This window comes from Thalassophryne amazonica, chromosome 17, assembly GCF_902500255.1.
Source record: "Thalassophryne amazonica chromosome 17, fThaAma1.1, whole genome shotgun sequence".
NCBI lineage: Eukaryota > Metazoa > Chordata > Actinopteri > Batrachoidiformes > Batrachoididae > Thalassophryne > Thalassophryne amazonica.
The window spans coordinates 42168933-42195943 of NC_047119.1; the positions used below are offsets into that span (position 1 = coordinate 42168933).

Consider the following 27011-nt stretch of genomic DNA (forward strand, 5'->3'; position numbering starts at 1 on the left):
AGATGACTGCCCGAAGAGAACATGTAAATTTCCACAGTCATTGATGATATGGGGCTGCATGTCAGTTAAAGGCACTGGGGAGATGGCTGTCATTACATCATCAATAAATGCACAAGTTTATGTTGATATTTGGACAATTGAAAGGATGTTTGGGGATGATGGAATCATTTTTCAAGATGATAATGCATCTTGCCATAGAGCAAAAACTGCAAAAACATTCCTTGCAAAAAGACACATAGGGTCAATGTCATGGCATAGGGTCAATGTCATGGCACAGGGTCATTGTCAATGAGCAGATCTGATTTGATGCAGGTGTTAATTTGGGGGATGAAAATTTACAGGGTGATTCCATAATTTTTTCCTCAGAATTGAGTGATTCCATATTTTTTTTCCTCTGCTTGGTCTAAAAAAGTAACCAATACTGACTGCCACAATCTTTTTTTCTTGATTTCTTATAGCGTTTCTTAAAGCCAGAAAGTTGCCATTTGAAATGACTTTAGTTTTGTGTCATGTCTGTGATCTGCTTTTTTTCTACAAAATTAAACAACTGAATGAACATCCTCTGAGGCCGGTGATTCCATAATTTTTGCCAGGCGTTGTATACTCCAGCAATAACATTAAAAACAAAGAACAGCAATGCATTCAGGACTCGATGCACATTAGTGGAAATACCCTGTATTTGGTTCTCGCACGTGGTATTGCCGTCACAAATACTGACATCATGCCTCTTGCATCAGTGGTCTCTGATCACTCACTTATTAGGTTTATAGTTCGCTACCATGTTTAGTGGAACAACAACCTCATTTATCACTGCGGCGACACATCAACTCCTCTACTACGAATGAACTCAAAGCTAAACTGCCTAATATCTTAGCTTCACGTTTGGAAAATGCCCAATCAGTAGACAGTCTTGTGGATAGTTTAAACTATCTGAGTTGAAACTGAGTGCTGCATTTGATACCGTGGATCACCATATTCTGCTCTACTGGAGAATCATTTCGGAATTACTGGGATAACACTACCTCTAACCTTAGTGAGTTGAAATTAGGGTTCCACAGGGGTAAATCTTAGGCCCCCTGCTTTTCTCCCTTTATATAGCACCCCTTGGGCGCATATTGCGGTGTTCTGGGTTTACCTTTCACTACTGTGCTGATGACAGTTATACATGCGGATAACTGCTGGTAATCTCATCCACAGAAAATCCTTAGATGATTGCATCAGTGAGAAGCTGGGTGTCTAGCATCTTCCTACTTTTAAACGCTGATAAGACTGAAATGATGGTTCTTGGTCCAATGAGACATCGGCATCAATTTGACAAGCTAACACCTAGCTAAGGCTCATGTGTCATACAGCACATTGACAAAGTGAGGAATCTTGTGGTAATTTTTGATCCTATGTTGTCCTTTGACCTCCATATTAGAGATATTATGAGGACTGCTTTCTTCCACCTGCGAAATATAGCGAAGATTCATCCCATCCTGTCTATGGCTGATGCTGAGACCTTGATTCATGTTTGTCTCTTGTAGATTGGACTGGGGGAAACCGGGGCACAGTGGATCAGAAATGTTGTTTTGTGGCAGCATAAACACATTATGCATAGGTTTAGGTTATTCTATTGTGGATTTAATACAGCAAGTTATTATTTATAAGGCTGTGTTATTTATTTCTCCCCAAGTGTAATTTACAGGTGTTTAAAATCGATTTTAAAATTTTTGATTTACTGTGCCCCAGACACTAATTCACGGAGCACAGTGAAGCAAATTAGAATATATATATGTATATATATATATATATATATATATATATAACACGATTATAAAGATTTCTTAAAAATTCTTAAATATATATGCTGATGCATATACAAACTATAATCCAGCAAACCAGCTATGTAATGTGTGATTGTCTTATATAGTGATATAAGCCCTTTAGAAACTATTATAAGTACAACTGTCATAATTTCTGTTCAAATGTGAAAACAGTTGTTTAAATACACAAATTATAGAAATAATTCATGTAAAAATAAATGTATAAGCTTTGTAATATTTGTCATCCACTTGATACTGGGGCTTAGTAAATCACTTTCTAGACTGATTCACTGTGCCCCAGGTACATGTGACACACCAGTCATATTATCAAATAGCTGATAGTCTGGAGAAGACATAACACGTCCTCATCAGTTGGACAGGGTAGTCTTCTAACTAATAATTTTTTGGGCCACCTTTCTTCTGTACAATACAATAATACATCTACAATATTTACTTTTGATTGGAAAAAACAACTTCACTTGCCACTTAGTTTTACCCTTAATGTATCCAAAAACAAAACACTAATTTATAAGGGGGGTGTCATATGCATAAAAATATAGCATAACTGCTGCAAATATATATGTAGTTTTGCAGATATAGCTACTGATTCACTGTGCCCTGGTTTCCCCTACTGCAATGTTCTATTTTGTGGTTTACCGCAGTCCAGCATTAGGAGTCTCCAATGAATTCAAATGCTACTGCCAGACTTTTGACACGAAGCAGAAACTTTGACCATATTACACCCATTTTGGCATCTCTTCACTGGCTTCCTACCCCAGTGAGATCAGATTTCAAGGTTCTGGTACTAGCCTATAAAATTGTTCACAGACTGGCACCTCCCTACCTACCTGACCTAATTAAACCTTATGTACCGGCCCAGGCATTGCGTTTTCAGGGTGCAGGACTACTTTGTGTCCCTAGGGTGAATAGGAAGTCTGCGGGTCATAGAGCTTTCTCTTATGGTGCCCCTGTTCTGTGGAATGATCTCCCTGCATCAATAAAACAGATTCTGTGGAGACTTTCAAGTCCAGACTTAAGATGCACTCATTTGTATGAAAAACAGAAAAAAGAGGAAATTTCACACTTTTATAGTTATCTTTACAATGAAAGTGTGTTAAGAAATTTGTTCTAGTAGTCTATGATGACTTTTTCACCTTTTTTCAGCATCATTATATGCAAATATTGCCGTTTTGTGCTTGTCCCACACCCAGACTTTTGATCTTCAATGATAAAAGTGAATGGTAAAGAAATGTTTTTTCTAATGTTTTAAAATATCTCTGAATAAAATATCAGTAAAATAATCAAAACATAATTGGGGTATTCAATGTCATACAACTGTTGTGATTTTTTTTAAACAAAATGTAGTTGTCCCACACTATTGCCGTAATTTCCACCACAACACTGTAATGTCCCTAGTTTGTATGAAAGATTGTTTGGGTAGTTTCTATGGAGATAAACAGTGACATCAGAGCACATGTATATAGCGCCAAATCACAACAAACAGTTGCCCCAAGGCGCTTTATATTGTAAGGCAATGGTGTGGTGGAAATTACATTTACAAGGCCAATAGTGCCCGTAGTTAAAGAATCACCCTCATATGGCTAGCATACTGGCACAGTATGTTACTATGCTTTCTACTCTTTTAAATTCATTTTATTAGGAAACGGAGTGTGCCGCGGCCTCAACTTTATCTAAATTCTGGATCTTTTAGTGAAGCTTAGAGCTAGTGGCTGGCAATCAGCTTAGTATTTCTTCTGTTTTTCTTGTTGTTTAATGCTGACAAATTATACTGTATTTGTTGTCTTTCTGATGCCTGATTTGTTTTTTTCTCTCTGTTTGAGGTGCAGCTCCATCCAGAGATGGGTGTGGTGTCTGTTTCTGAAACCCTCTTGTCCTGTGCACCGGCAACATTTCCTGTATATTTGTTTTGTGAACTGTTTTATAATTCGTGTCGGTAGCATGGCCCAAGCAGAGGGTCACCCTTTTGAGTCTGGTCTGCTTGAGGTTTCTTCCTGAGAGGGAGTTTTTCCTTACCACTGTTGTCTGTGTGCTTGCTCTGGGGGTTGGTAAGGTTAGACCTTACCTGTGTGAAGCATCTTGCGGCAGCTTTGTTGTGATTTGGTACTATATAAATGAAAATAAATTGAAATTGAAAATAAAGAAAAATAATAGCTGATCTACAAGTTTATAGATCAGCTCTTAAACATTTCATTTCATGAATTCCCCACACAGTAGAGTTTTAACCTTTAACATAATTTTTTTTAACATTATTCCCACTCCAAATTAAATATCCTATGGTTCATCAAAAGTCAATGAAATCAATACTGCAATAACCTTGAAAGTGCTGCCACCGCCTGTTCAGGAGTGTGTAGTACTACGTTTGCTTCCATGTTACCAGCATTTAGCGTGAAGACGGCTTCGATTTGCATTTTGTTTGGTGCCAGAAGTTGGTCGATGCCATGCAACACAGATGGGACCAGTCTTCTAAGCAGAGGACCAGTTTCTAAGCAGAGTCGCAGCTTCTTTGTAGAGGCAGTTTGAGAAGAAGCCCGGAGGAAGGAGGAAGGAGTGGAGCCGAGGTTAACTGCGAGCTAACGGGGCTACACGCTAGTTAGCCAAGTCAAGTGTCCAAGTCAAGTGTCCAAAGTTAATACCGGCTGGGAAAAGTGACTGAAGCGCACTAACAGCCATAAAAACCCCGGCAGAGACAGGACTGAGCAGGATGCCAAACCTGTGAGGAAATACAAGAGGAATTGTCTTGAAGTAAGGTTGGAGTTATTAACAAGATGCCGTCCAAATTGAACTACGGAGACTTGAAAGAGTCACTTGACTCCCTGGCTGAGGATGTGTCTGCTGTCAAAACGCAGCAGACACAGCTCTTGGAACTTTTGGAGGAGGTTAAACAGCTGCGCCTCCAGAATGAGGAGAAAAACCGGCGCATCACAGAGCTGGAGCAGCGAGTGGAGGAACTGGAGCAACATTCTCGTATGAACGATGTGGTCATCTCAGGAATCCAAATTAAGCCGCGCTCGTACGCGCGTGCGGTTGTTGGTGGTGGTGAGGAGCCCAGTGAGCAGGAGACGCTCTCTGTGGAGCAACAGGTGGCATCCTACCTCCAGAGTAGAGGGATAGAGTTGGACCTGGAGCACATTGAGGCGTGTCACACACTGAGACAAACCGGAGAGAGACCAACCGTCATCGTAAGATTTGCCAACAGAAGAAACAAAAGGGCACTCTTGAAGCAAAGATTCAAACTAAAAGGAACAAATGTATTCATGAATGATCACTTAACCAAAAAGAATGCCGATATAGCCAAGAAAGCAAGAAACCTAAAGAAACAGCAAAGAATTCAGCAAACGTGGGTAACAAATTGTAGGATTCTCATCAAACTGAATGGTACACCAGAAGAAGCAAAAGTTATGGTGGTGAGAAATATAGAAGAGCTTGACAAATATAACTGAAAGATAAAGGTAACAATGTGAGACTCTATACACCACCATGAACATTACAACAAACATATTCACACCAAAGAACAATAAAGATACAGATTTGTTACAGAGAATCTTACAATTTAAACAAAAGGAACTGGAAACATTTAAATATACTGAGCACAACACACAAGATCAGGAAAATGAAACTGACCCGGTCAACAACCTTCTTGTTTCAATAAATATGAACTGTGATTACTATACACAAGACCAGTATACAAATGTTACGACTTCGGACGACAAATTGTCAATCATACATTTCAACAGCCGAAGTTTGTACACTAATTTTAACTCTATAAAGGAATATTTGCAACAGTTTATATCACCATTTAGTATTATTGCCATATCAGAATCCTGGTTGCAAAAGGAAAAAGGTATTGATTTTGATTTAGAAGATTATGAGTTGCATTATGTAAACAGGAAATACAAAACAGGAGGTGGTGTTGCATTATATATTCATAAAACAATTCAGTTTACGGTTGTAGAAAGTATGTCAGTAACAATAGATGGAGTAATGGAATGTCTGACAGTCGAAATAGACAACAAAAAGAGGAAAAATATTATTGTAAGTTGTGTATATCGGTCACCTGGTTCAAGTATTGACATTTTTAATGAACAAATGGAAAAAATGTTCTCGGAAATAAGTACTAAAAATATATTTGTCTGTGGGGATTTTAATATAGATCTTTTGAATCCTGAAAAACTGAAATCAATAGATGCTTTTTCTGAGACAATGTATAGTATGTCCCTTTATCCAGCAATTACAAAACCAAGTAGAATAACATCTCACAGTGCCACAATAATCGATAATATCTTTACGAATATTATTGAAAATCAAGTTATAAGTGGCCTGTTCATATGTGATATCACTGATCACTTACCTGTTTTTATTGTTTATGACTGTGACCTTAAAAAAAACTAATCATGACAGAGAAGTAGTCCATAAACGAATAAGAACAGAAGAAACAATAAATGCCTTCAACAGCAGTTTAAGTACACAAGACTGGATGGAGTACAGTCTACAGTGAGTCAGATGTAGATGGTGCATATAGCAATTTTATAGATATTTTCTGCACGTTGTATAAAAAACATTGTCCCCTTAAAGAATACTATAAAAATAAAAGATACAATAAATGTCCTTGGCTAACTAAAGGAACATTAAAATCCTGCAAAAAAACAAAACAAAACAGCCTTTATAAAAAATGTATTAATTCAAAAACAAAAGAAGCTGAAATAAGATATAAAGTATATAAAAACAAATTAACAGAAGTCATCCGAATAAGTAAAAAGTTGTACTATGATGAAATTCTACAAAAAAATAAAAACAACATCAAAGAAACTTGGAACATTTTGAACAGCCTAATTAAACCAGGATCTTCCAATACAAGATATCCAGATTATTTTATTGATAAAAATGTTCATGATCACAACATGAATAATATAGTGAATGGTTTTAATAAATTTTTTGTACATGTTGGCCCTGATTTGGCAGCTGAAATCCCAAATCCAGGAATTCAGCAGTCTAATGAAACTATAAAAAGAAACATAAATTCAATTTTTCTTTCAGCAACAAATGAACAGGAAATAAAAGACATTGTTAATAAATGCAGACACAAACTGTCTACAGACTGTCACGATATAGACATGGTATTAGTCAAAAAAGTCAACAACATTTCAAAACCTCTGACCTATATCTGTAATTTGTCATTCCAAACTGGATGTGTTCCGGAAAAAATGAAAATTGCAAAAATTACACCACGTACAAAAATGACAACAAACATATTTTTACCAATTATAGACCAATTTCTTTACTCCCACAGTTTTCAAAAATCCTAGAAAAATTGTTTGACTCTCGTTTGGAAAAATTCATAGAAAAATATCAGTTAATAAACGAAGGTCAATATGGCTTTAGAAAGAAAAGAACCACTTCAATGGCTGTTATTGAGGCAATAGAAGAAATTACTAATGCATTGGACAGAAAAAGATATGCTGTTGGAATATTCATTGATCTTAAAAAAGCATTTGATACAATTAACCATTCAATTTTAATCAACAAATTAGAGAATTATGGTATCAGAGGAGTTGCAGGAAATTGGATAAAAAGTTATCTTACAGATAGGGTCCAATACGTGGAAATGGGAAATTACAAATCTGAATGTCTTGGCATTGCTTGTGGTGTCCCCCAGGGGGCAGTGTTGGGTCCCAAATTGTTTAATATGTATATTAATGACATTTTTAATGCATCTAGATCACTGAAACTAATATTATTCGCTGATGATACAAATATATTCTACAGTAGTGACAATTACAATGAACTTATAAATACTGTAAATGATGAACTAAGTAAAATAAAAAAATGGATGGACAGTAACAAATTATCATTAAATTTAAATAAAACAAAAGCAATGATATTTGGTAATTATAAGGTTAAATCTAAATTACAAATATGTATAGACAGTGTCCAAATTGAAAACTCAGCTGAAAACACATTTTTAGGAGTAATAATAGACAGTAAATTAACATGGAAAGCCCACATCAGACACATAAAAATGAAAATTTCAAAAAGCCTCTCTATTATGAATAAGGTAAAGCAATTTCTTGATCATAATGCACTCCGTACATTATACTGTTCCTTAGTTCTCCCATACTTAACATATTGTGTTGAAGTGTGGGGTAACAACTATCAATGTTCAACACAACCACTATTTATACTACAAAAACGAGCAATAAGGATCATATATAAAGTTGGATTTTTAGAACATAGCCATAATCTTTTTATGCAATCAAAATTGCTTACATTTCATGATCTTGTAAAATATTCTACATTACAGATTTTATTTAAGGTATTTAACAAATCACTGCCAAGTAACATTCTAAAGTTCTTCTCAGTTAAAGAGTGTGTTCATAATCTTAGAGGTTTTGCCAAATTCACATTATTAAAAGTTAGAACCACTCGGAAAATTTTTTGTGTGTCTGTATGTGGAGCAAAGTTATGGAATGGTTTGGACGTCAGACTCAAGCAATGCCAAAACATTCATGAATTCAAGTCACATTATAAACAGAGGGTCTGGGATCGGTATAGAATGATTGAGACTTAACAATAAAAGCCATTTTACATTCATGGCTCATGACTCTGTATCACAATTGTTGGTTTGTGCATTATATGTTTCTTTCCTTCATATGTTTGGTTCTTTATCATAATTGGTATTGTTGTCTCTTATCATTGTTGGTATGTTTTTTATATGTTTGCTTTCTTACCGTAATTGGTATTGTTGTTTTCTTACCATTGTTGGTATGAGCATCATATGTTTGTTTTCTTTGCCGTAACTGGTATCGTTGATTTCTTACTATTGTTGGTATGTGCTTGTCGCTTGTTTATTATATTGGTATTGTTTTCTTGCTGCTGTTGGTATCTATTGTGGGAATTTACAAGTATTTAAATGTATTATTTTCTTAATTTTCTATCTAATTGACGGGAAGCAGCTATGCACTTTATGTTAAATTTGAATAAAGGGGTGGGATTAAATAAGTTTTCTTCCTCCCACTCCTTTTTGAGCAGATTCAATGTCCTGAGTTAATAGTAAATTCAGTTTTTTGTTTTTTTATGTTATTGTTAAAATTGTTTTCTGTTTTTTTTTCTGTTTTCTGTATTTCTTATCCTCTGCTCAAATAAAATAGATGATGATGATGATGATGACCTTAACCACCCAATCTAGACAGCAGTTAAACATGAAATTGAACATATTAAACAACATGAATGTAAATCAAATATTTCACTGATCATTGGCGTCTTTGGACTGAACCCATGAGTGAACTTGTTGCTTCCCTTTGAAGTCTATTTGTTTGAATGCCTGTAGATATCCATTCCTTTTCAGGTGCTCCAAATCAGTGCCCGTGACTGATCAGGTAATGAGCAGCTGGTTTGCTGCTGTTAGTACACTCTGGGAAGAGTCTTTTTTTTTTTTTTTTTTAGCAGAGTAGTATTAAATACAGGGAAAAGCTCTATTCCTGTGATTCAGCTCAACACCTCCCACTTGAGCTCCTGTTATTTCAAACCCAGAGAGGACACACAAGTCCTTCACACCTCTAGTTGTTCTTCAGTGGGAAGTAGAATGACAAGGCGTCTAACATCTCCGTGAAGAACTGTGGCAGGGATTTTGGTTTGAAACCTCTTGGTTCTTTCACTGTTTGCTCTTGCAGGGCCTCCTTTGCCATTTGCTTTGTGATGGGGACAGGATAGCTGAGAAACGTTTTCACATGCACGACTCTTACAATGCCTTTGCTCTCAGCACTGACACTGACCACTTGAGCCAGCTTGTATTGTCCTCTGAAGGCGTTTTGGTCAGCCAACCAGACCACATCTCCAACAGCAACATTTCGCTTTTTGCTGTGCCATTTGTTCCTTATGAACACATTAGGTCCAGGCAATTGGCTCCACTTCTTCCAAAATTTGCTTACCTCATGTTGAATAATTTGAAGTGTTTTGTATGGGTACCTATTAAACTGGAAGTGTCCAGGGTCTCCCTTTGGATTGGCACATCCTAAAAGCAGAGGGTTTGGGGTGATGTACTCGACACAGTCTTTCCTGCTTTGAGTTCTTGCAGCAATGGGTCTCCATTTGCAAGGTTGGTAGCCATGAAAAGAAAAGTGCTCAATTAAAGTGAACCGCAGTCAGTTGTTTCAACAGCAGACATACAGCGGGATGCACTGCTGCCTTGTCAGATCTTAAAGTTCAGAGTCTGTTGTATGTCTCCCCCTCCGTTGTAACCCTAAACCCCCCAAAAGTTGCCAGTACTCACAAATGTACTTAAACATCCCTTGTTTATTGTTTCAGCATTTTAAAGAAACAGTGAGACAGAGGGAAGGAGGGAGAGAAAGCGCTTCATGTACTGTTTTGTAAATGGAGCGCATTTCCGAAAACAAATAAAAGTACTTAATTTAGTCATATTTGGAGTCAGTTTGGGTAAATTATTGGAGCCAGTCTGGGTCAGTTTGGTTAAATCGTCGCACTGCTGTGCTCACATTCATGTACAGCCTGACTGACTGAGGATTACACCGACCACTTGCGCTTACGCTTCGGTATCAGGGGAGGGCTGAATAATTACCCAGGAAAACAGAAAGTGATACACTAAATTTCACAATCTGCGTGATGGCGCAGCGACATTGTGCCACTGCTTAGCGAGAGCCCTGGATTATTGATGTTTAAAAGACGCAAAACTAATTTTTATCCAATTACTCGATTAATCGCCAGAATAATCAATAGACTATTGAGATTCGATGTGGGTCTTCTTTCTGTTGGCACCTTGCTTGAGCTCTTGTTGATGCACCTGAGATTGCCTTCTTCTGAAATTTGTTTACACACTCTTTGGCATGAACTGCAACCTCTGCAGTGATTTCATAGGGCACTCCTCCACCGGCCACTTCAGGAACTCCATGTGGAATTTTCCTGCAAATCTTCAGGAGTGCCCCCTCATGTTATGATGTCAGCTATGTTCAGATCCATCACCAGTCTTGCACTGGTCCAGCTTTCTGGATTTCACCCACTTTATTTGCAAAGAAGGCTTTATACCCATAACTGTCTCTTTGAATGGCCCCCAGGACCATCTGACTTTCAAGTAGATGTAATCATCTCTCGAGCTTCATTCGAATGTGCTTTTCCACATACTTCTGTATCCTGGCTGCAAAGCCCACACCACAGATCTCAGCTTTTACAGCTTCTCCCTTCTGATCCCGGGGTGTCACTGGCTTTTGATTCCACGAATCGAACTTCAGGGCCTTGACTTGTCTCCCATCTTAAGTACATCACAGCTCCATAGGCTTTATCACTTCCATCAGATAATGTGATGCCCCAAGGTTTTCCTTTCCAGTGAGCCAGTGTGAGGCTCCTGTGGAATTTCACCTGTCCAAGGTGCACAAAATTTTTGAATAGTTGTATGGCTTCTTCTTCTGAGGTTTTCTGACAGAGGTTGGTCCCAGGATTCTTGGGTTAGTTTACCACACCCTCCCTCTTGGAACACTTTTCTGACAAGAATTGCTCCCTTCTGTTTGGCAGGTGCAACTTGGCCAATTGGGTCATACAGCCCAGCTACTTGGCTTAAGAGAGCCCTCCTAGTCAGTGGGTTAGGTGTTTCAAGTCTGACCTCCTCTTTGACAAGATCTTTTCCAAATCTCATTTCTTCTTCCTTTTGGAAAAGTTAACTGATGTTAATATATAGAGCTTGTTTTCATCCATTGGGTAGCCAATGTATATGGCTCTGTTGTCTTCTCCCTCATTTGATTTATAAGAATTAAGGTTTTACCTTGTTTCTTTTGTAGGACCTCCATCTTCATTCCTTGCTTCCCACTTTGCCCTGACCGGACCCACTGTTTGAGTACAAAACCGCCATCTCTCAAGATCTCTTCAACTCTTTCTGTGATTCTGTCAAGTCTCTTTAGGTCATTGTGGGAGGTTAGAAGGTCATCCACATAATTGTCCTCTTCAAGTGACTCTACGTTCACTCTCCAAATGAGCAAAGTTGGACAGGCTTGCCATTTCCCTCATAGCCAACTGAGCAATGCAACCAGCAGGTCTGTCCCTGATGTTGACTCTGGTAATTGTATATTCCAAGAGTTGAATTTTCTTAACTTTAATTGATCCGGATGGCTCCCCCTTCTTTTGCAGATTTTCCCAGTCTTTCCTCCATTGGTGATATTCTCTCTTACTTCCACTGAATATACATAGAGTGGTTGGCTTGATTCTCACTATTGGTGTGGGTGTTGTCGGTTGGGGTAGTAGTTTCCCTCCTATACCTTGCTCAGCAATCATCCGTGCAGTCATAAATTCCGTGTTCCTTAGTTCAAGCCTGTAGTTGGATGTTCTTAAATCCTCCATCCAATTCATCCTTTGATTCCACAGAGACCCATCTTGCCCATGTTGACATTGCTTAGATGACCTCTTTTAGTCTCTTTATTCTCAAGCATGGTGCTTCTCCTCTTGAAATTAAGTTGGCTTGTGTGATTAAGCTGCTTTTTTTCAGTGGGCGTCTCCTTTTTGAGCTGCTTGACCGATTTCCCCAGGACATCTTCTGCCATCTTGACTTCCTCTGTGTCAACAGGTTATTTCTGGATCTGAAGCCGTTTATCCTCGGGTCCAGGCTGCTCTCCATGGTTTACAACTGTCAAGTCCTCCTCTTATTTAACCCCAAAGGATACAAGAACAACTCAAATTTCCAACTCAATCAAATTTATTTTTCCTTCCAACTTTTGTTCTGTGACTCCTCAGACTCGGTTTTCTTCATCAGTTGACTAGTTAGTACAGTAAAAAAGGTTGTAAACCTTTAAAGACAGAGAAAACAAAGTTAACATTTTGAACATTTTTTAATTAATAATTCAACATCATGATTACGTTAAACATGATTGCATTAAATTAACCACTTAAGCCTTTTAAATTGAAATAAAGAAAAATCTTAAGAAAAAAATAGATGATCTACAAGTTGGAGATCAGCTCTTCAACATTTAATTTCATGAATTCTCCACATTTTCAGTAGAGTTTAAACATAATTTTAACATTTTTCCACTCCAAATTAAATATCGTGGTGCAGCTCATTCACCAAAAGTCAATGAAATCAATGCTACAATGTGTTCCTTAACCAACCAATCTAGACAGCAGTTAAACATGAAATTGAACATATTAAGCAACATTCAAACATCAAATATTTCACTGACCATTGGTGTCTTTGGACTGAACCATGAGTGAACTTGTTGCTTCCCTCTGAAGTCTGTTTGTTTGAATGCCTGAAGATTCCGTTCTTTTTCAGGTGCTCCAAATCAGTGCCGGTGGCTGATCAGGTAATGAGCAGCTGGTTTGCTGCTACTGCTGCTGGCAAAATCTGGGAAGTGTTTTTTTTTTTTTCTTTCAGTGTAGTATTAAATATATAGAGAAGCTCTATTCCTGTGATTCAACTAAGCAGAAATACTCTCCAAATTCACCTGTAGTGTTGCTAGAAATACGAGAAACTGAAATCGAGTGTCCTTTTGGATAATCATCTAATAACATAATCATAATTAAGCTAATTAACTATCACCATTATTGAAAAGAACACCTATTTTACCATAACGCTTAGAACTTCAAATACATATGAGATTAGTGTCAAATTCAGGTCTTCAAATAACACATGTAAGAATCCTAAAGAGGTTGTAATTATACAAATATGGCTTTAACAAAATGTGCCTCGTACCAGATAAGACAAAACTCGGAGCGAGATGATTCCAAAGTCACCGAAACACCTTTTGAAGCTCTGCAATTGTACATTCATCAACTTCAGTCACAACTTCTGGATCCATTGCACTGGAGCAGCTAGAACCTTTGCAGTCTCCACAAGCAAATGTACGCTCAAGGCCATGACTGCTACAAGTGCATTTTAAAGTACTGCATTCGTTTTTTTAGTTACAGTGAATAATTTCGAGTAGGCGTTCAGGAGCTGGAGGCAGGTCTGTTTGTACTGGAATTAACTTGCCATTCTTTTTTAGACATTTAGGCTTTCTCATTTCCATTCAGATATTTTATTGAAGACATGTAGTGAGTGGTACTTTGCTGCACCTGAAGTTGGTGGCAAAACCTGTGCCTCAATCTCTTTCGAACACCTGACATGAACATCATGTCCAGGACCTGGGCCAGTCAGAAAGATTTTGGCATATTTCCTGAATTCGGAATCACTGAGCAGCATAATTAGCTAACTATCCAAAAGGGCACCCAATTTCAGTTTCTAGTATTTCTACCAACACTACAGGTGAATCTGGATAGCATTTCAGTCCTTTTGAGGACAGATACAGGATTTCCACTTGTCTGACTCGTTCCTTTGATATTCGTGCCTAATTGACATAAACTAGCATATCTGGGCCCTTCCACTCCTTCTACTGTTCTCCAATATGTTATTCTTGGGGTATATCAGAGGAGAAGACCACATGAAACATTTTTGCAATTAATGGTGGGTTGGAGCCTTAAACTGAATAACTTGACTGGACTAATGAGATGGCATCATGGCAGCATCAATGTTGCCAGATCAAAGAAGCAAAAACAAGCAATCACATCTGTAAAACCTGTGCCAAAAGTAAGCAATTCAGTAAAGACGACTTAAATTCACAAACACATTTTACCACTTTACACGAAATCAAAACAACAAATTAAAATGTAAACAAATAAGGGTATCATAATTATAATCAACCACCATGTTTTACCACATCTTGAATCCAGTGTGCATAATTCACTGCTGCGCCACAAAGTGTACTTTAATATTTTATCGCCTCAATTACAGTGAGGTTGCTGTGTGATGTAACAACTTTGATTTCACATATGTGTGACCCAGACCTGGTGTCGCAGACCGAACGATCCGTCCCTAAAAATAGGTTCACCTTTTGCATCTGCGCATGCATCATTTCGGACCACAGCAGCACGTCTGAGACGGAGTCTCTTCACCCAAAGCAATCAAATGGATTAATGGGATTATTAACCATCAGATGATAAAGGTAAAACCTCTTAAATAATTCTAAAGTCAGTTTTAAGCAGAAACTCGACGAAATTCCATGACGCATTGAAATGACCGACGCGCAGTGAATGCATCAGCTAGCAGCTTGTGTAGCTGCGGCGCTCTGATCGCTTCCTCCGTCTTTTATGATGACATAATGATGAATTTATGTAGAAATCATTGTTGTACTAAAGCTTCAGATATCTGTCGCTGAGATAGATGATGACTGGAGTACAGTTTGAAGCAGAAACGAGGTAATAATCCGTGAACCACGTCATCAGGGGGACCGATTTTAAGGGGGACCGTTCGGTCAGTGACACCTGATAAGCAACAGATAATGAATGAAGGAATGAATATCAAGGTTCTTTTGTTCAAACAAGCTGTGTCCAGCCTGAATGATGTCTACAGTAGGAGAATATCTGTGAAAACACTAAGAAATGTGGGACTTTGGAGATATTTAATATTAAACCTCAAAACATGTCAAAATGTAGAAGAACAATAAAAACTGTTTTTTTTTTCACTTTATGACCTCTTTAACAATTATCATATTTGATTGTCTATTTTAATTTCAGAATCTGCTGCTTGAAAGCTGAAACTTGGATGAAAAACTTCATAAATCAAAGATTTAGTTGAACAAATCTGTGGCTCTGTTTAATTAATGATTATTAAGACTTATACAAGCAGCACAAACATCCGCTGGCTCACACAACAGCATCACATTTTATACTGTGTTGCCATGTCCACTAAGTGGTCTTTATGTGAAAATTACTTAAGTTTTAACAGGTGTTTGACTTGCATGCGGAGGTCAGCAAAGCAGGAAAACAAACAAACAAAAACACTGGTACTGATTTTTCATCACCTTTTTGAACATCTTCCACATTGCAGTGCTGATTAGAATGCTGCAGATCTGCTGAAATGATTACTGATGTATTATTTGGATTAAAGCAGTAAGTAATAAATAAGGCACATCATTTTGGACATAATGTTCCCCAAAAAACATGAGCTCTAATGCCTGATATTGCAAAAGATCTATAAAATTTAAAAAAGAGCTTAGAAATGGCTTATAATAGGCTGATCTGGCAACACTCCAACATCAGGAAGCTCTTAAGTTCATGATAAATATCTTATTAAAAGGGGACTTCTATCAGCTGCCAAAAAACAATTCATGACAACAGGTGGCACTGTGATCCAACTTGATTTGCATCCAAATCTGATTTAAGTGCAAAAAAACAGTTTTTGTTTGTTTGTTTGTTTTTAAGTAGCAGGTGTGCAAAAAGCTCAAAGATGTACAAAGCTCAAAAAACAAAAAAACAGATATGCAAAATTTTATTACTAAACTTTTCCCATCCAATCCAACTTTTATTCTGAAATGTAATTATAAAATAAACATTTCATGTTAGAAGTAGTAGTGAATGAAAAGCAAAAGATAAAATGTGTGTGCTGCATCTGCTGAGGCGTAACTGATTCAGGGCGACGGGACGAAGCAAATGAGAAACTGTTAACCCGAATGTGTCGCAGCAAGTTTAAAGGCTTTAAGACAACCGCACACCTTTAACCTTTTAATGGTGCAGAATTCTGCACTGTAAAAATATCAGAAACAAAAATCATACTTCTCAAATCACGCAGAAAATACAGTAAAATATCTGTTTTGATCTGAGGGTTCATATTTGATTTCAATTTGTCGTCAGTTTTTTCTGGTTGATGATATTAGAGAGTTTTACAGAGCGTGAAAATTGTTTTAAAATAATTCCAGAGCTGTCTAGCTGCTATATCATCTGAGATATATGCGAACATGGAACTAATCATTGTGATCCAATATTGAAATTTAAAACTGTAAGGTTCAATGTAGTAAACTCTCAAAATGGGTAGCAGCACAACATTAACATATAAACATTTACTAGCAGACCACATGCTACAGCTAGCATAGCGAGCTAATGTATCAACATGGCTAAGCTAGCTTGAATTGGAAACAATCCAGTGTTGTAACATAAGCAACTGCAAATGCAACAGGGTTTGTTGTTGTCATTGTTCTTTTTTCTTTTCTTTTTGTTGGATCACTTTACAGCCTGTTAAGGTACAATTTTAAATTGGGCACCGCAATCTCGTTTGAGGGTGGGCGCTAAAGGGGTCAAATATGACACATATATGATGCAATACTTCTACTTCCGGGGACAGCCCTCTTCTGTCCCCATCAGAAACATGGCTAAGGTTGGGACTGATCCGAGCCAGTATCGGGATCGGCTTCGGATACAGACGTAATTCACGTATCGGAAAATACAGATCCAACCCGCAACATTTTCCGATACCGGAGAAGAGCCACTGTGAATCCTCTGAACTGCTGCTGCTGCTCTCTGCTTTGTTTGCTGGCGGGGTGAGGAGGGGAGCTGTTTCATAGAGCTCTCTTCCGCAGTGTTCGAAGCTGAGGGTAGAGGCAAATTTTCCGTCCGCCTCTTGGGTTCAAATTGACTGTTCGTCGAGCACAGATTTTCCAAAAAACGAACTGAATTGTTGAAATGTGTGCTGAAAACTTAGCTGCCTCAACATCCTGAGGTTGTGAAGGTGAGGAGGACAGCCGAACAGAGATTTTGTCTGCTGAAAGGGAAAAAAATATCCATTAAAATCCTTCAGTATTTATTCAGAGTTTGTCTCGTGAGTGTTGCTGGGGATGTATTTAGAAATTTCTGGCTTATTTTTCAGATGAAAGGCTTTGTTTTTCTAAAAAGTTCGAAGCGGTTGTGTGGGCAAGAGAACGCAGCTACTCTGTCAAGGTGTGTGGGCTGAAACTTACAGACACAGCCTCTCCCATTTGCCTAGTCTTCCCTTCTACACTCGGAACTGAAAACAACCTGCACTGTTTGCTACTACTTCGGTGATTGTAGCCGAAAAAACAAAACAGTACACCATTTTTCCATTAGAAGTGATGCTGTGTTTGCGCATGGTGTCCACGGAGGTGGTCAAATCCCACAACATCACATAGAAGTTCAAACGAGAAGTGCGGTTCCTTATAACAGCAATACAGTATTTTCCTGTAAAAAATGCCTCTTGAAGAGGAAAAACGTATAGATGACATTTTTTGGCATGCAGAACTCACATTTTAAAGTGTTTCTCTGGAGGCAAATTTGGAGGACAGGACTCAGGGTAGCACATGTGCACATCACATCATGAGCTGTTCCTTAACATAAGGACTTTTAAAGTCTAAAAATGAGGAAGATGGATAACACATTGGATTTTATTTGATGTAGTTGACCCATGGCGTTGGAAACACCACAATAAAAAAAAGTGAATCCATCTGATTTTTTTTTTTTTAATGAACTCTTTAATTTGGGATTGCTGTGTATTGCTGTTGAGCACTTTTATTACTGGAGTTTCTGTTTAGGCTGCTTCGAGTGTTGATTCCTGGGAAAGCCCAATACACACAAATTATCATTAATAACAAATTAATGATTTTTCAGTATAAGTCACAGAACTACCCAAACTAGAAAAAATAAATAAAAACTGTGACTTATACTCCGAAAACACAAGAATTGTGAGGAGAGATCATACTAATTACCGCCCACATAGGACAGTTTACTTCCTGTGGCGAGAACTTCGCCTGCAGTCACTTGTTGATACAGATTTGTGCATTGATGAAGCTCGAGTTGTACTCTATAATATTTGTACAAATTCGTGGAGTAATTCTAGCGCCACCTCTGCAAACGTACAGGGATTCTGGTGAATTACACTGAAGTGAAAAGTGGCGTGTAAGTCCGCCGTTGTAGATCTGACATTACTCCTTAAATGTGATTTTCCTGCAGTCACATTATTTATGATTTATACAAACATGGTGCTTCTGAATTTCTCAGTTTATGAAGACTGAAAATGACTGAAGAATGTACGAGCAAGGTTTGATGTCAAAAAGACATGAGCATCTCAGAAATTAGTCTAACACACACACAGACACAAAAAAACAACATTAAAGTGGCCTTAAACTGGTAGAAAATGGCTTAAAACCAGTTTAAAATGGCTTTACTAATTAACTTAACTGTCAAAAGGACAGTGTTGACTTTTCAACAGCTCTGTGATCAAAACAAAAGCCATTTGAAGACTGGGTTGGAAAATTATGACATTTACTGTTCCTAAAAGTCAAGTCTGGGAGCGTGTGCTGAAGCTGCGCTTTGCCACATCCACAACACCACAGAACCACCTTGGGTCCTGGATGACAACCACCCAGGCAGACAACCGGCCTAGAAGTAATAATAATAATAATTATATATATATATATACTAACCATATCATGCAGGCTTTATGAAAGTGACATCTGCTGAAACGAGTAATATACCTTTAAAAATTAAGTATGTTAGAAAGAAATGACCTACTGAAGAATCTCAAATGCTCCCCTAAAAATTTGCATCTTTGATGTTAAACCTTCATTACTGTTTAAGCTGTGCCTTTTTAATGTAAATAGAAATGTTATTACACATAAATGTATATTTCTGAGGTTGTGGCTGTGATTTGTTTTGATTGAATACGTACACACTACATACACACATATTTATATATAAAGGTGTTTCTAATATTTTGGCTTCTCCATAAGATGCACTGGGTGGACAAAATATTAGGAACCCCTGTAAAAAGTGAAGCTGTTGAAGCCCCCCAACCGGGTGATTGATAATGTCGACAGGTGCGTTTTTTTTTCCCCTACACACCGCGCACAAATAGCGCGTACGCATGCATACACACACACACACACACACACACACACACACACACACACACACACACACACACACACACACACACACACACACACACACACACACACACACACACACACACACACGTTTGCGCAGAGTTTAAATTTGCGCAGCTATGACTCATCCGGAACCCCGAGCATCACCAGAACCACGTCCAGAACCTCACCTGTGACGGTCAGAAGAAAGCGGCTCAGACCTCCTGTTCGCTCGGTCCGTCTCTTCCTCTTCCTCCTTGCAGGAGTCGCCGCATCTCTCCCGCCGTCCGGTCGGAGACACGGAGCCGCTCACAGCTCACCGGAACCCCGCAGAGGACGCGTCAGAGCCCGGGGGCGGGGGGGACCCGGACGACCGAGCAAGGGAAACACCGGATCGCGATCAGGACTCCAAGCAGACTGATGGATCCGCTTCCTCCGGGGGCGGACTCTGCTGATGCCTTCAGGAACTCCTCAGACTCGGAATTCTTGTGAAAACCATTGATTTTATTCCTGTAAATCGTCGTTAACCGATTCAGCAAATTCAAAGTTTTTAAATATTTTAGAAAGCATCAGAAAACAAATAAAATTAACGGATTTCCCCACCGTTCAAAAGCAGCGTCTTTAACAAAACCAAATATCTGATTGAGAAAGCAGCAAATTTTCACATGGGAGGGCAAGTTTCATTTTAAATAGTTAAAACGTTAATATTTTGCCCAAATCCGATGAATAAGTTCTGATGTGAAATGGGACAATGGTGTGTTGTATGACCGCAATGACATGTATGATCATTATGAATATGTACTGTACACGCCAGAGTGGCGCGCGCGCACACACGCACACAGCAATGTCAGAAACCGTGCTCGTCGAGACTGAACCAAGCCCATGAATCGACAGAATGTCTTCCTCACCACCAAGGGATTGCCAAAATATATTGTAATTATATTCTGAGCTCGCATAATTATGATCAAAACCCGTAATCATCATAGCTCTAAAGTCTTTCGAAGTGAGACTGTTAAACGGTCCTGTCAAGTATCACGCACTCGGCCTAACACTCAGTATGTTGAATCATAGCGCGCATTTGTGTAACTATTACTTGTGGCTTTCCTGTCAGATGTCCCACTGCATGTGAAGGCAACATGGTTTTGTACGGCGGCCCATTGAACGGATGCAGGTCCTAGCGCCTCCTGGCGGTAGGTATTCGCTGCTCAACAGGTGGAAAAAAAAAAATCACGTGCTTTGATCGTAAGATTCCATCAAACGTGACGCATAATCCGTGACAAAAAGGTTAAAAGCAAAGCAAGCATGTGTGCCTTCTTAAAAACTGTAGCTTTGATTTTTAAGTGTTCCGACTGAAGATACATGTATCCTGCAGATTGAATGTTTTAAGTTTTGTAATTAACTGTTACAAACTATTTCTGTGTCTAGGTTTACACATTTTATCAAGTGTCTGACTAATCACTTAAAAAAAAAAAACAACAAATCGAACAATAATTTACACACAAATTTTAAAAAGTGATTTTAGATTCAAGGATGAAACGTGAAAATGTTTCCAGTAGAATTAAAACAGCTTTATTAGTGCACACTGTAAGAAGTCACGTTTGTGAGGAATACTTGAAAACCTACAAAGATCGTCGCCAGTGAAGACGAGTTTGACTGAACACATTTGGCTCGATGCAAGAAAAATAAAGCTTCAAAAGTAAAAGTACAACAACACAAGAACATCACCGATGATGTGTAGAAATGTCACCCAGAAAGTTCTGTTTTTTGGGATCCAGAGGTGGGGTTAAATCCAGTTAACACCGGAAACTCGTGCAGTCTGACTGGTCGTGTCCAAAAGCAAAATTAGCTCCAAAGGCTTTTACTGAATTTTGGCAGATACTGTATTTAAAACACATCAAGTTGTGTGAACGGTTCCACTGCACAAAGCAAACATGACTAAAAACAAAAAGAAAAACAAAAACCCTGCCCCCTCCCCCAAATAAAGGGACATTTAGGTGAGGTGAATATTTGTTTAAAAATGAAGGACAAACAAGTCAGTATTCCACCTGGATCATCTGTACAAAGTCAGATTAGACTCAAATCTTTAAAGCCACCCAGAAGATTTCAGACCAAAAACTGTTTGGAACCAGACCTGACATAAGAACTATGACATCATGAGTGGGTGTGTCGTATTCTGCCTCCACAAACCACTGGAAAACAGTGTTTGTTCCATCAAAATTGCAGTCAGTTATGAGGAAAAATTACAATGACAGGAATTTTTTTTTTTTTTAATTGGTAGAAATGTTCTTCCACATATTCAGTGTTAAATTTGGTGATACTTCATGAGATCATTTCATAGGGCAAGCTATAATAATAATAAAAACAGGTTAAGTGTTGAAGATTTTTATAAATAGATGAAAATACAAAAATGTTAAAACATGGAAATAAAAGTACTTAATAAAAAGGGTCAGGGGAAAAAAAGTCACTTTTCGAATGTTTAAAGCTTAAAATACTTCAAAGTCCAAGAGTTTCTTACCTGCTGATTCAAGATCAGCTGATTTTTATTCCAAATAAGCCATGAGCTCATACAGACAGCAAGGAAACAAAACATCAACAGTCATGATAGAAAAGAGAAAAAAGATCTTTGGGGCTTTAAAACTGATGAATATATAGTATTCATCTTTTCTTTATATTAAAAAAAAAAGATTTCATCAGTGATGTTTGTATTTTAGACAGCAGGGGGCAGCATTTGTCTTCCAATCATCCTGACGTGGTTTAAAACAATTCAAGATTGAAAATTTGGTGAAATTGGAGATTTGAACTAAATAAACACCAACCTGATTGTCAACCAGTAAAACCCAGGATTAGAGCCTGGACCAGCAAAAACCACGAACCCGACCTGCAGAGACTGGTACAAATTTTAAAAATCTTTGTGGTCATTAGGTTAAAGCTCACGTGAACATCACTTCAAACCTAGAATACAAAGTCATATTTTAGGACAGAGGCAAACTAGTTACTCAAGCCTTGTTCTTTAAGCTACTTTAAAACCAGCCGAGTTTAGTTCTAAACCAGACTGTTTAAAGATGTCAAACTTTGGATTCAAAGCCATTTAAAGCCAGTCAAACTTTTGTTTTGGTTAAAGGTCATCAGCTCATCATCAATTCATGTTTTGACTTGGGGTGACTGGTCTCTGACTGGACAGTTTCTACTGGCACAGACTAACGGAACTTTCCGTTAAGATACTACAGTGTTTGTGATGCGTTCAAGACAATGTGGCACAGACGGTGTCTTGTGATGTACAACGTCACACTGAGGATCCCCATGCCGGTGTTGCCGACTGAAAGGTCCCCCCTGCCTTCACGGCGCATGCATCAAGTGGATTATCACCTTGTTTCTGCTTCAAACCGCACTCCAGTCATCATCTGTCTCAGCTTTTGTACAACAATCATTTCCACATAAAATCAGCATTATTTCATCATAAAAGATGGAGGAAGCGATCACAGCGCCGCAGCTACATGAGCTGCTAGCTGATGCGTTCACTACGCATCGGTCATTTCAAACTGTCACAGAGTATCATGTAGTTTCGGCTTAAAACGGCCTAATTTCTGCTTAAAACTGACTTTAAAATGATTTAAGAGGTTTTACCTTGTCATCTGATGGTTAATAATCCCATTAATACATTTGATCACTTCGGGTGAAGAGATTGTCTCAGACGAGCAGCTGAGCTCCAAAATGACGCATGCGCAGTGGAGGCAGGGTGGACTGATTTTTGGGGGCGGACCGTTCGGTCTGTGACACCGGTATGTCACGTGTGAGCCGTGAGTACGGCTTTTTAGTTCTGGTCCAAAGCTGCAGAAAGAAGTCATTAAGGACCAAAAAAATGATTTGTCAAAGCAAAGCTGAACAACATGTTAGAAAAAATAAAGTGTGTACAGAAGCAGGGAAGTGAGCAGGGCCTTTCAGACCGGCATTTTATGCCATCTGTTTGATTCCCACTGCCCTTTTCCACCAGAGGCCCCACTTTCAAAGTGGGACCTGTGGAGGTTCTTGGTACTTCATCATCACAGACACTAAAGTTGCTCCTGCGTGTCAATCACGATGCCTTACAGTGCTGGGAAAAAAATGTCTTTCACATCTCCAGCAGAGTTGTTGAAGAAGAGTATCGCTGATCCTGCCCACAAGTCAACTTTCAAGATTAATTATAGTCTTAATGGCCAAGCCCGTTTTTCTAGCTCAGGTTTGGATCCGATCTCATTTATCGGTTAAGAAGCCACGACGTGACCTCTGAAGTCTGAATGTGAGGTGCTGATTGGCTGAGAGCTCTGACATCAATGTGACAAGAGGTCTCACACAAACCTCAATTCAGGAAAAAATTATCTTGGTCCCGACACAGCTGCACTCTATCAGGAGCGACCGCACGGTTTAAAATCCAAGGACAACTCGAACATCTACAGCATCACCATTTCCACAGTGCCCTCTGATGGTCAGAATCAAAACATGTGCATGTCACCTGTCTGCTTTGTCCAACCTCTTTGGAGGTTTCACAGACAGGTGCGGGGCTACTTCAATTACATCATCCTGCTAATGAGCATGAGGTCCCTTGTGACCTCGGGTCAAACTGATTTTTTTATGCTTCATCACGCTTCCGTAACTGAAGCATCATATATATATATATATATATATATATATATATATATATATATATATGATGCTTCAGTGTGACCAAAAGTCACCAGAAGCTCTAACATGTTACGGAAGCGTGATGAAGCATAAAAAAATATATATGCTATATATATATATATATATATATATATATATATATATATATATATATATAGCGCATGTGGAGAGCCGCTCAGCTCAGACAACTACCAGCTGGGAAACACAGAACAAGAACTTCCTTTCCATCCAGTTATGTTTAAGCTTTGCTGTTAAAGATACTCAAAATGTGGTTGTCTTAACGGCGAGATGGTGCCCATCACGTTACAGTTTGCATAGGACATGAAATCGGTGACAAGATTTCAATAAAAAAAATTCAATTAAAGGAAAAAAAAAAAAATCATGACAATTTCTGTAACCTTCCTACTTTGAGAACGCAGTAACCACACCCACCTCGAGGAGTAGGGTTTGAGCCACAACATTGTGCGAATCAAACACACACTGAAAGAAAGCGTTGAAGATGAAAGCAGTACTCCTGGTCACCGTTCTGTAATCCGGCCAGCTGGCGGAGCAACAGGTCAGCAACCAAAAGGTTAGAAGTTGAATTCCCCAAAACAGCTGCTGTGGTATAACCTCGTTACCGTGCCACTGAGATCCGCCCACATTTTACTTGCATTAGAAACTACAAACATAAATGTCATCACTCATGTTACTGCAGGTCTCTTTTTCTCTTCTTCTTCCCCTGTAGATCTGTCATTTTTGGAATGTCAGCCTGACGTCGGTCCAACAGGTGATCAGGCTCATTGTGCATTGCTAACTTTACAGCTCAGTCATGTTATTAAACCAATGCACCAGGTTGTCAATCGCGTCACTGTAGTCTTCGGTGACCTGGTTTAGGACATGCTGGAGCAGCGCACAGATGGAGAGCCCATCTGGGTCAGCACCTTATCCAGCCACTGTAGGGGGCCGTTGAGATGCAGCTCAATCCAACACGGAGTGCTGGTTACCGTCTGACGCCTGGAAGAAAGAAAAAGAAAGCTACATTTTAGTTTTTTTTTTGTTATTTTAGTCGTCTGCTGCAGCAAATCAGAGTTGAAAAAAATCATAAGGTGCAAACTTTGAGAGTCATTCCATCCAAACCTGTGGAAAACTACAGCACTGTGTGCACAGGACCAAAGGTATTTGGACAATCACTCGGTAAGCCTCATCCCATCGCTATCTGGTCAGGTCTCAAGCGTTCCACATCTCTTGGAGTTCATTAAAAATCAATCACACACTGACTGGCCCAAACAGGAATGGTGCAACATATTGCAGACTGTTCCTTTTGGGTTTAGGGGCTGCAGACAGTTTGTCAGACAATCCCCAAAAACTGATTTCAAGCCACAGTCCACTGTGAAGACAGTGAAGCCTGGTGGAGCAAGCATCATGATATGGGGATGTTTCTCATACTCTGGTGTCAGGCCTATTTATCACATACCAGGGATCATGGATCAGTTTGAATACATCAAAATATTGAAGAGGTCCTGTTAACTGACCTGTGAAATGGGTATTTTAACAAGACAACAACCCCAAACACACCAGAAAGTTGGCAGTATCTTGGTTCCAGACCAACAAGATTATCATCATGGAGTGCCCAACCCAATCAGGACCTTAATTGGGCAGGACAGTCTTGTTTGAACCCTTGCATGATATCGTGGGATTTGACCACTTCCGGGAACAGCCTGCCATTGTGCAACACAAACACAGCATAACTTCACACAGAAATGGTGTGCTGTTTTGTTTTTGGCTGCAATCACTGAAACAGTCATGAAAAGTGTGTTTTTTTTTCAGTTCCCAGCAGAGAAGGGAAGATGAGGCAAATGGGAGAGGTTGTGTCGGAGAGTAGCTGTGTTCTCTCGCCTGCACAACCGCCTCGACATGTTTGAGCTCCGGGTCATAAACAAACTGCAACAAGTCGGATGTAGGATTATTGCATCATACGAGTCATATTTTAACCCTTTAGTGCCCACCCTCAAATGAGACTGCGGTACCCAATCCAGTAGAAAACGTGTGGGTTGACATCAAAACTACTGTCTCTGAGACAAAACCAAGAAATGCAGAGGAACTGTGGAATGTAGTCTGATTTTCTAAATGCTATTATAAGGATTTTGAGCTTTGCTCACATTTTAAAAAACATACGGCTATTATTTTGAACCAAACTGTATGCTTCTGTGGCTGCGATTGGAGCGACCCGTCTGTTGCTGCACCAGTCACAGCTTCATGGTAAAGCAGAAAATGGGAAGACACTCAGGAAACCCCAGCAACAATCTTTTATGCAACCCCCCACCCACCCAAAAAAAAAAAACTTATTTGAACACAGACAACAAATGAATAAACGTGGATTTGTACATGAATGACAGAGCCACTGAGGACCAATGAGAGATACAGAACAGGTCATACCTGTACTCCGCCCCCCAGCCCTTTACGAAGCTCATTCTGATGGTGCACATCCTGGTTAGCTGGTAAACTGCTTCAAAGCCCTGATTGACCGACTGGGCCAGAAGAGCAGCAAACTCCTGATTGTTAAAAATCTTCAGATTACAGCCTGAAAAACAAAAATGTCAGACAAAAAGTTAGACAATAAGAGCTTTGAATTAAATAAAATGACAGTTTGAGAATTAAGCAGAAAACATTAACATTAAAACATTTCACCATCTTCACAGTTTCATTTGATTATATGTTTATTTTATTGTAAGTGTCTTCAGATGACACTCCTGCTTTGTCTCACAGCGTGTCACTAAAATTAGTTATATAACGTGGTCATGTATCTGAATGAGGTACTGTCTGATGCACTCTCTGGAGCAGAAAGTGAAATTAATACACCATTAAG

At 38.9% G+C, this 27011-nt stretch overlaps 2 protein-coding genes across 3 annotated transcripts in view; both read right to left on the reverse strand.

Annotated features, from left to right (window-relative positions):
* The window catches only part of rab27b (RAB27B, member RAS oncogene family), an 84165-nt gene extending 64213 nt beyond the window's left edge, over positions 1–19952 (reverse strand). Inside the window, exon 1 of the mRNA XM_034192411.1 lies at positions 19696–19952. The gene's annotated coding sequence lies outside the window, so the exon portion shown is untranslated. The remainder of the gene's footprint in view (positions 1–19695) is intronic.
* A 4926-nt stretch (positions 19953–24878) lies between these two features.
* smad2 (SMAD family member 2) overlaps positions 24879–27011 on the reverse strand; it is an 80216-nt gene continuing 78083 nt past the window's right edge. For both annotated transcript variants that reach the window (XM_034192030.1, XM_034192029.1), the window contains 2 exons: positions 26582–26726; positions 24879–25159 (listed from right to left, as the gene is read on the reverse strand). In XM_034192030.1, coding sequence (XP_034047921.1) covers positions 25036–25159; positions 26582–26726 — 269 coding nt within the window. In that variant the 3' untranslated portion in view covers positions 24879–25035. The remainder of the gene's footprint in view (positions 25160–26581; positions 26727–27011) is intronic.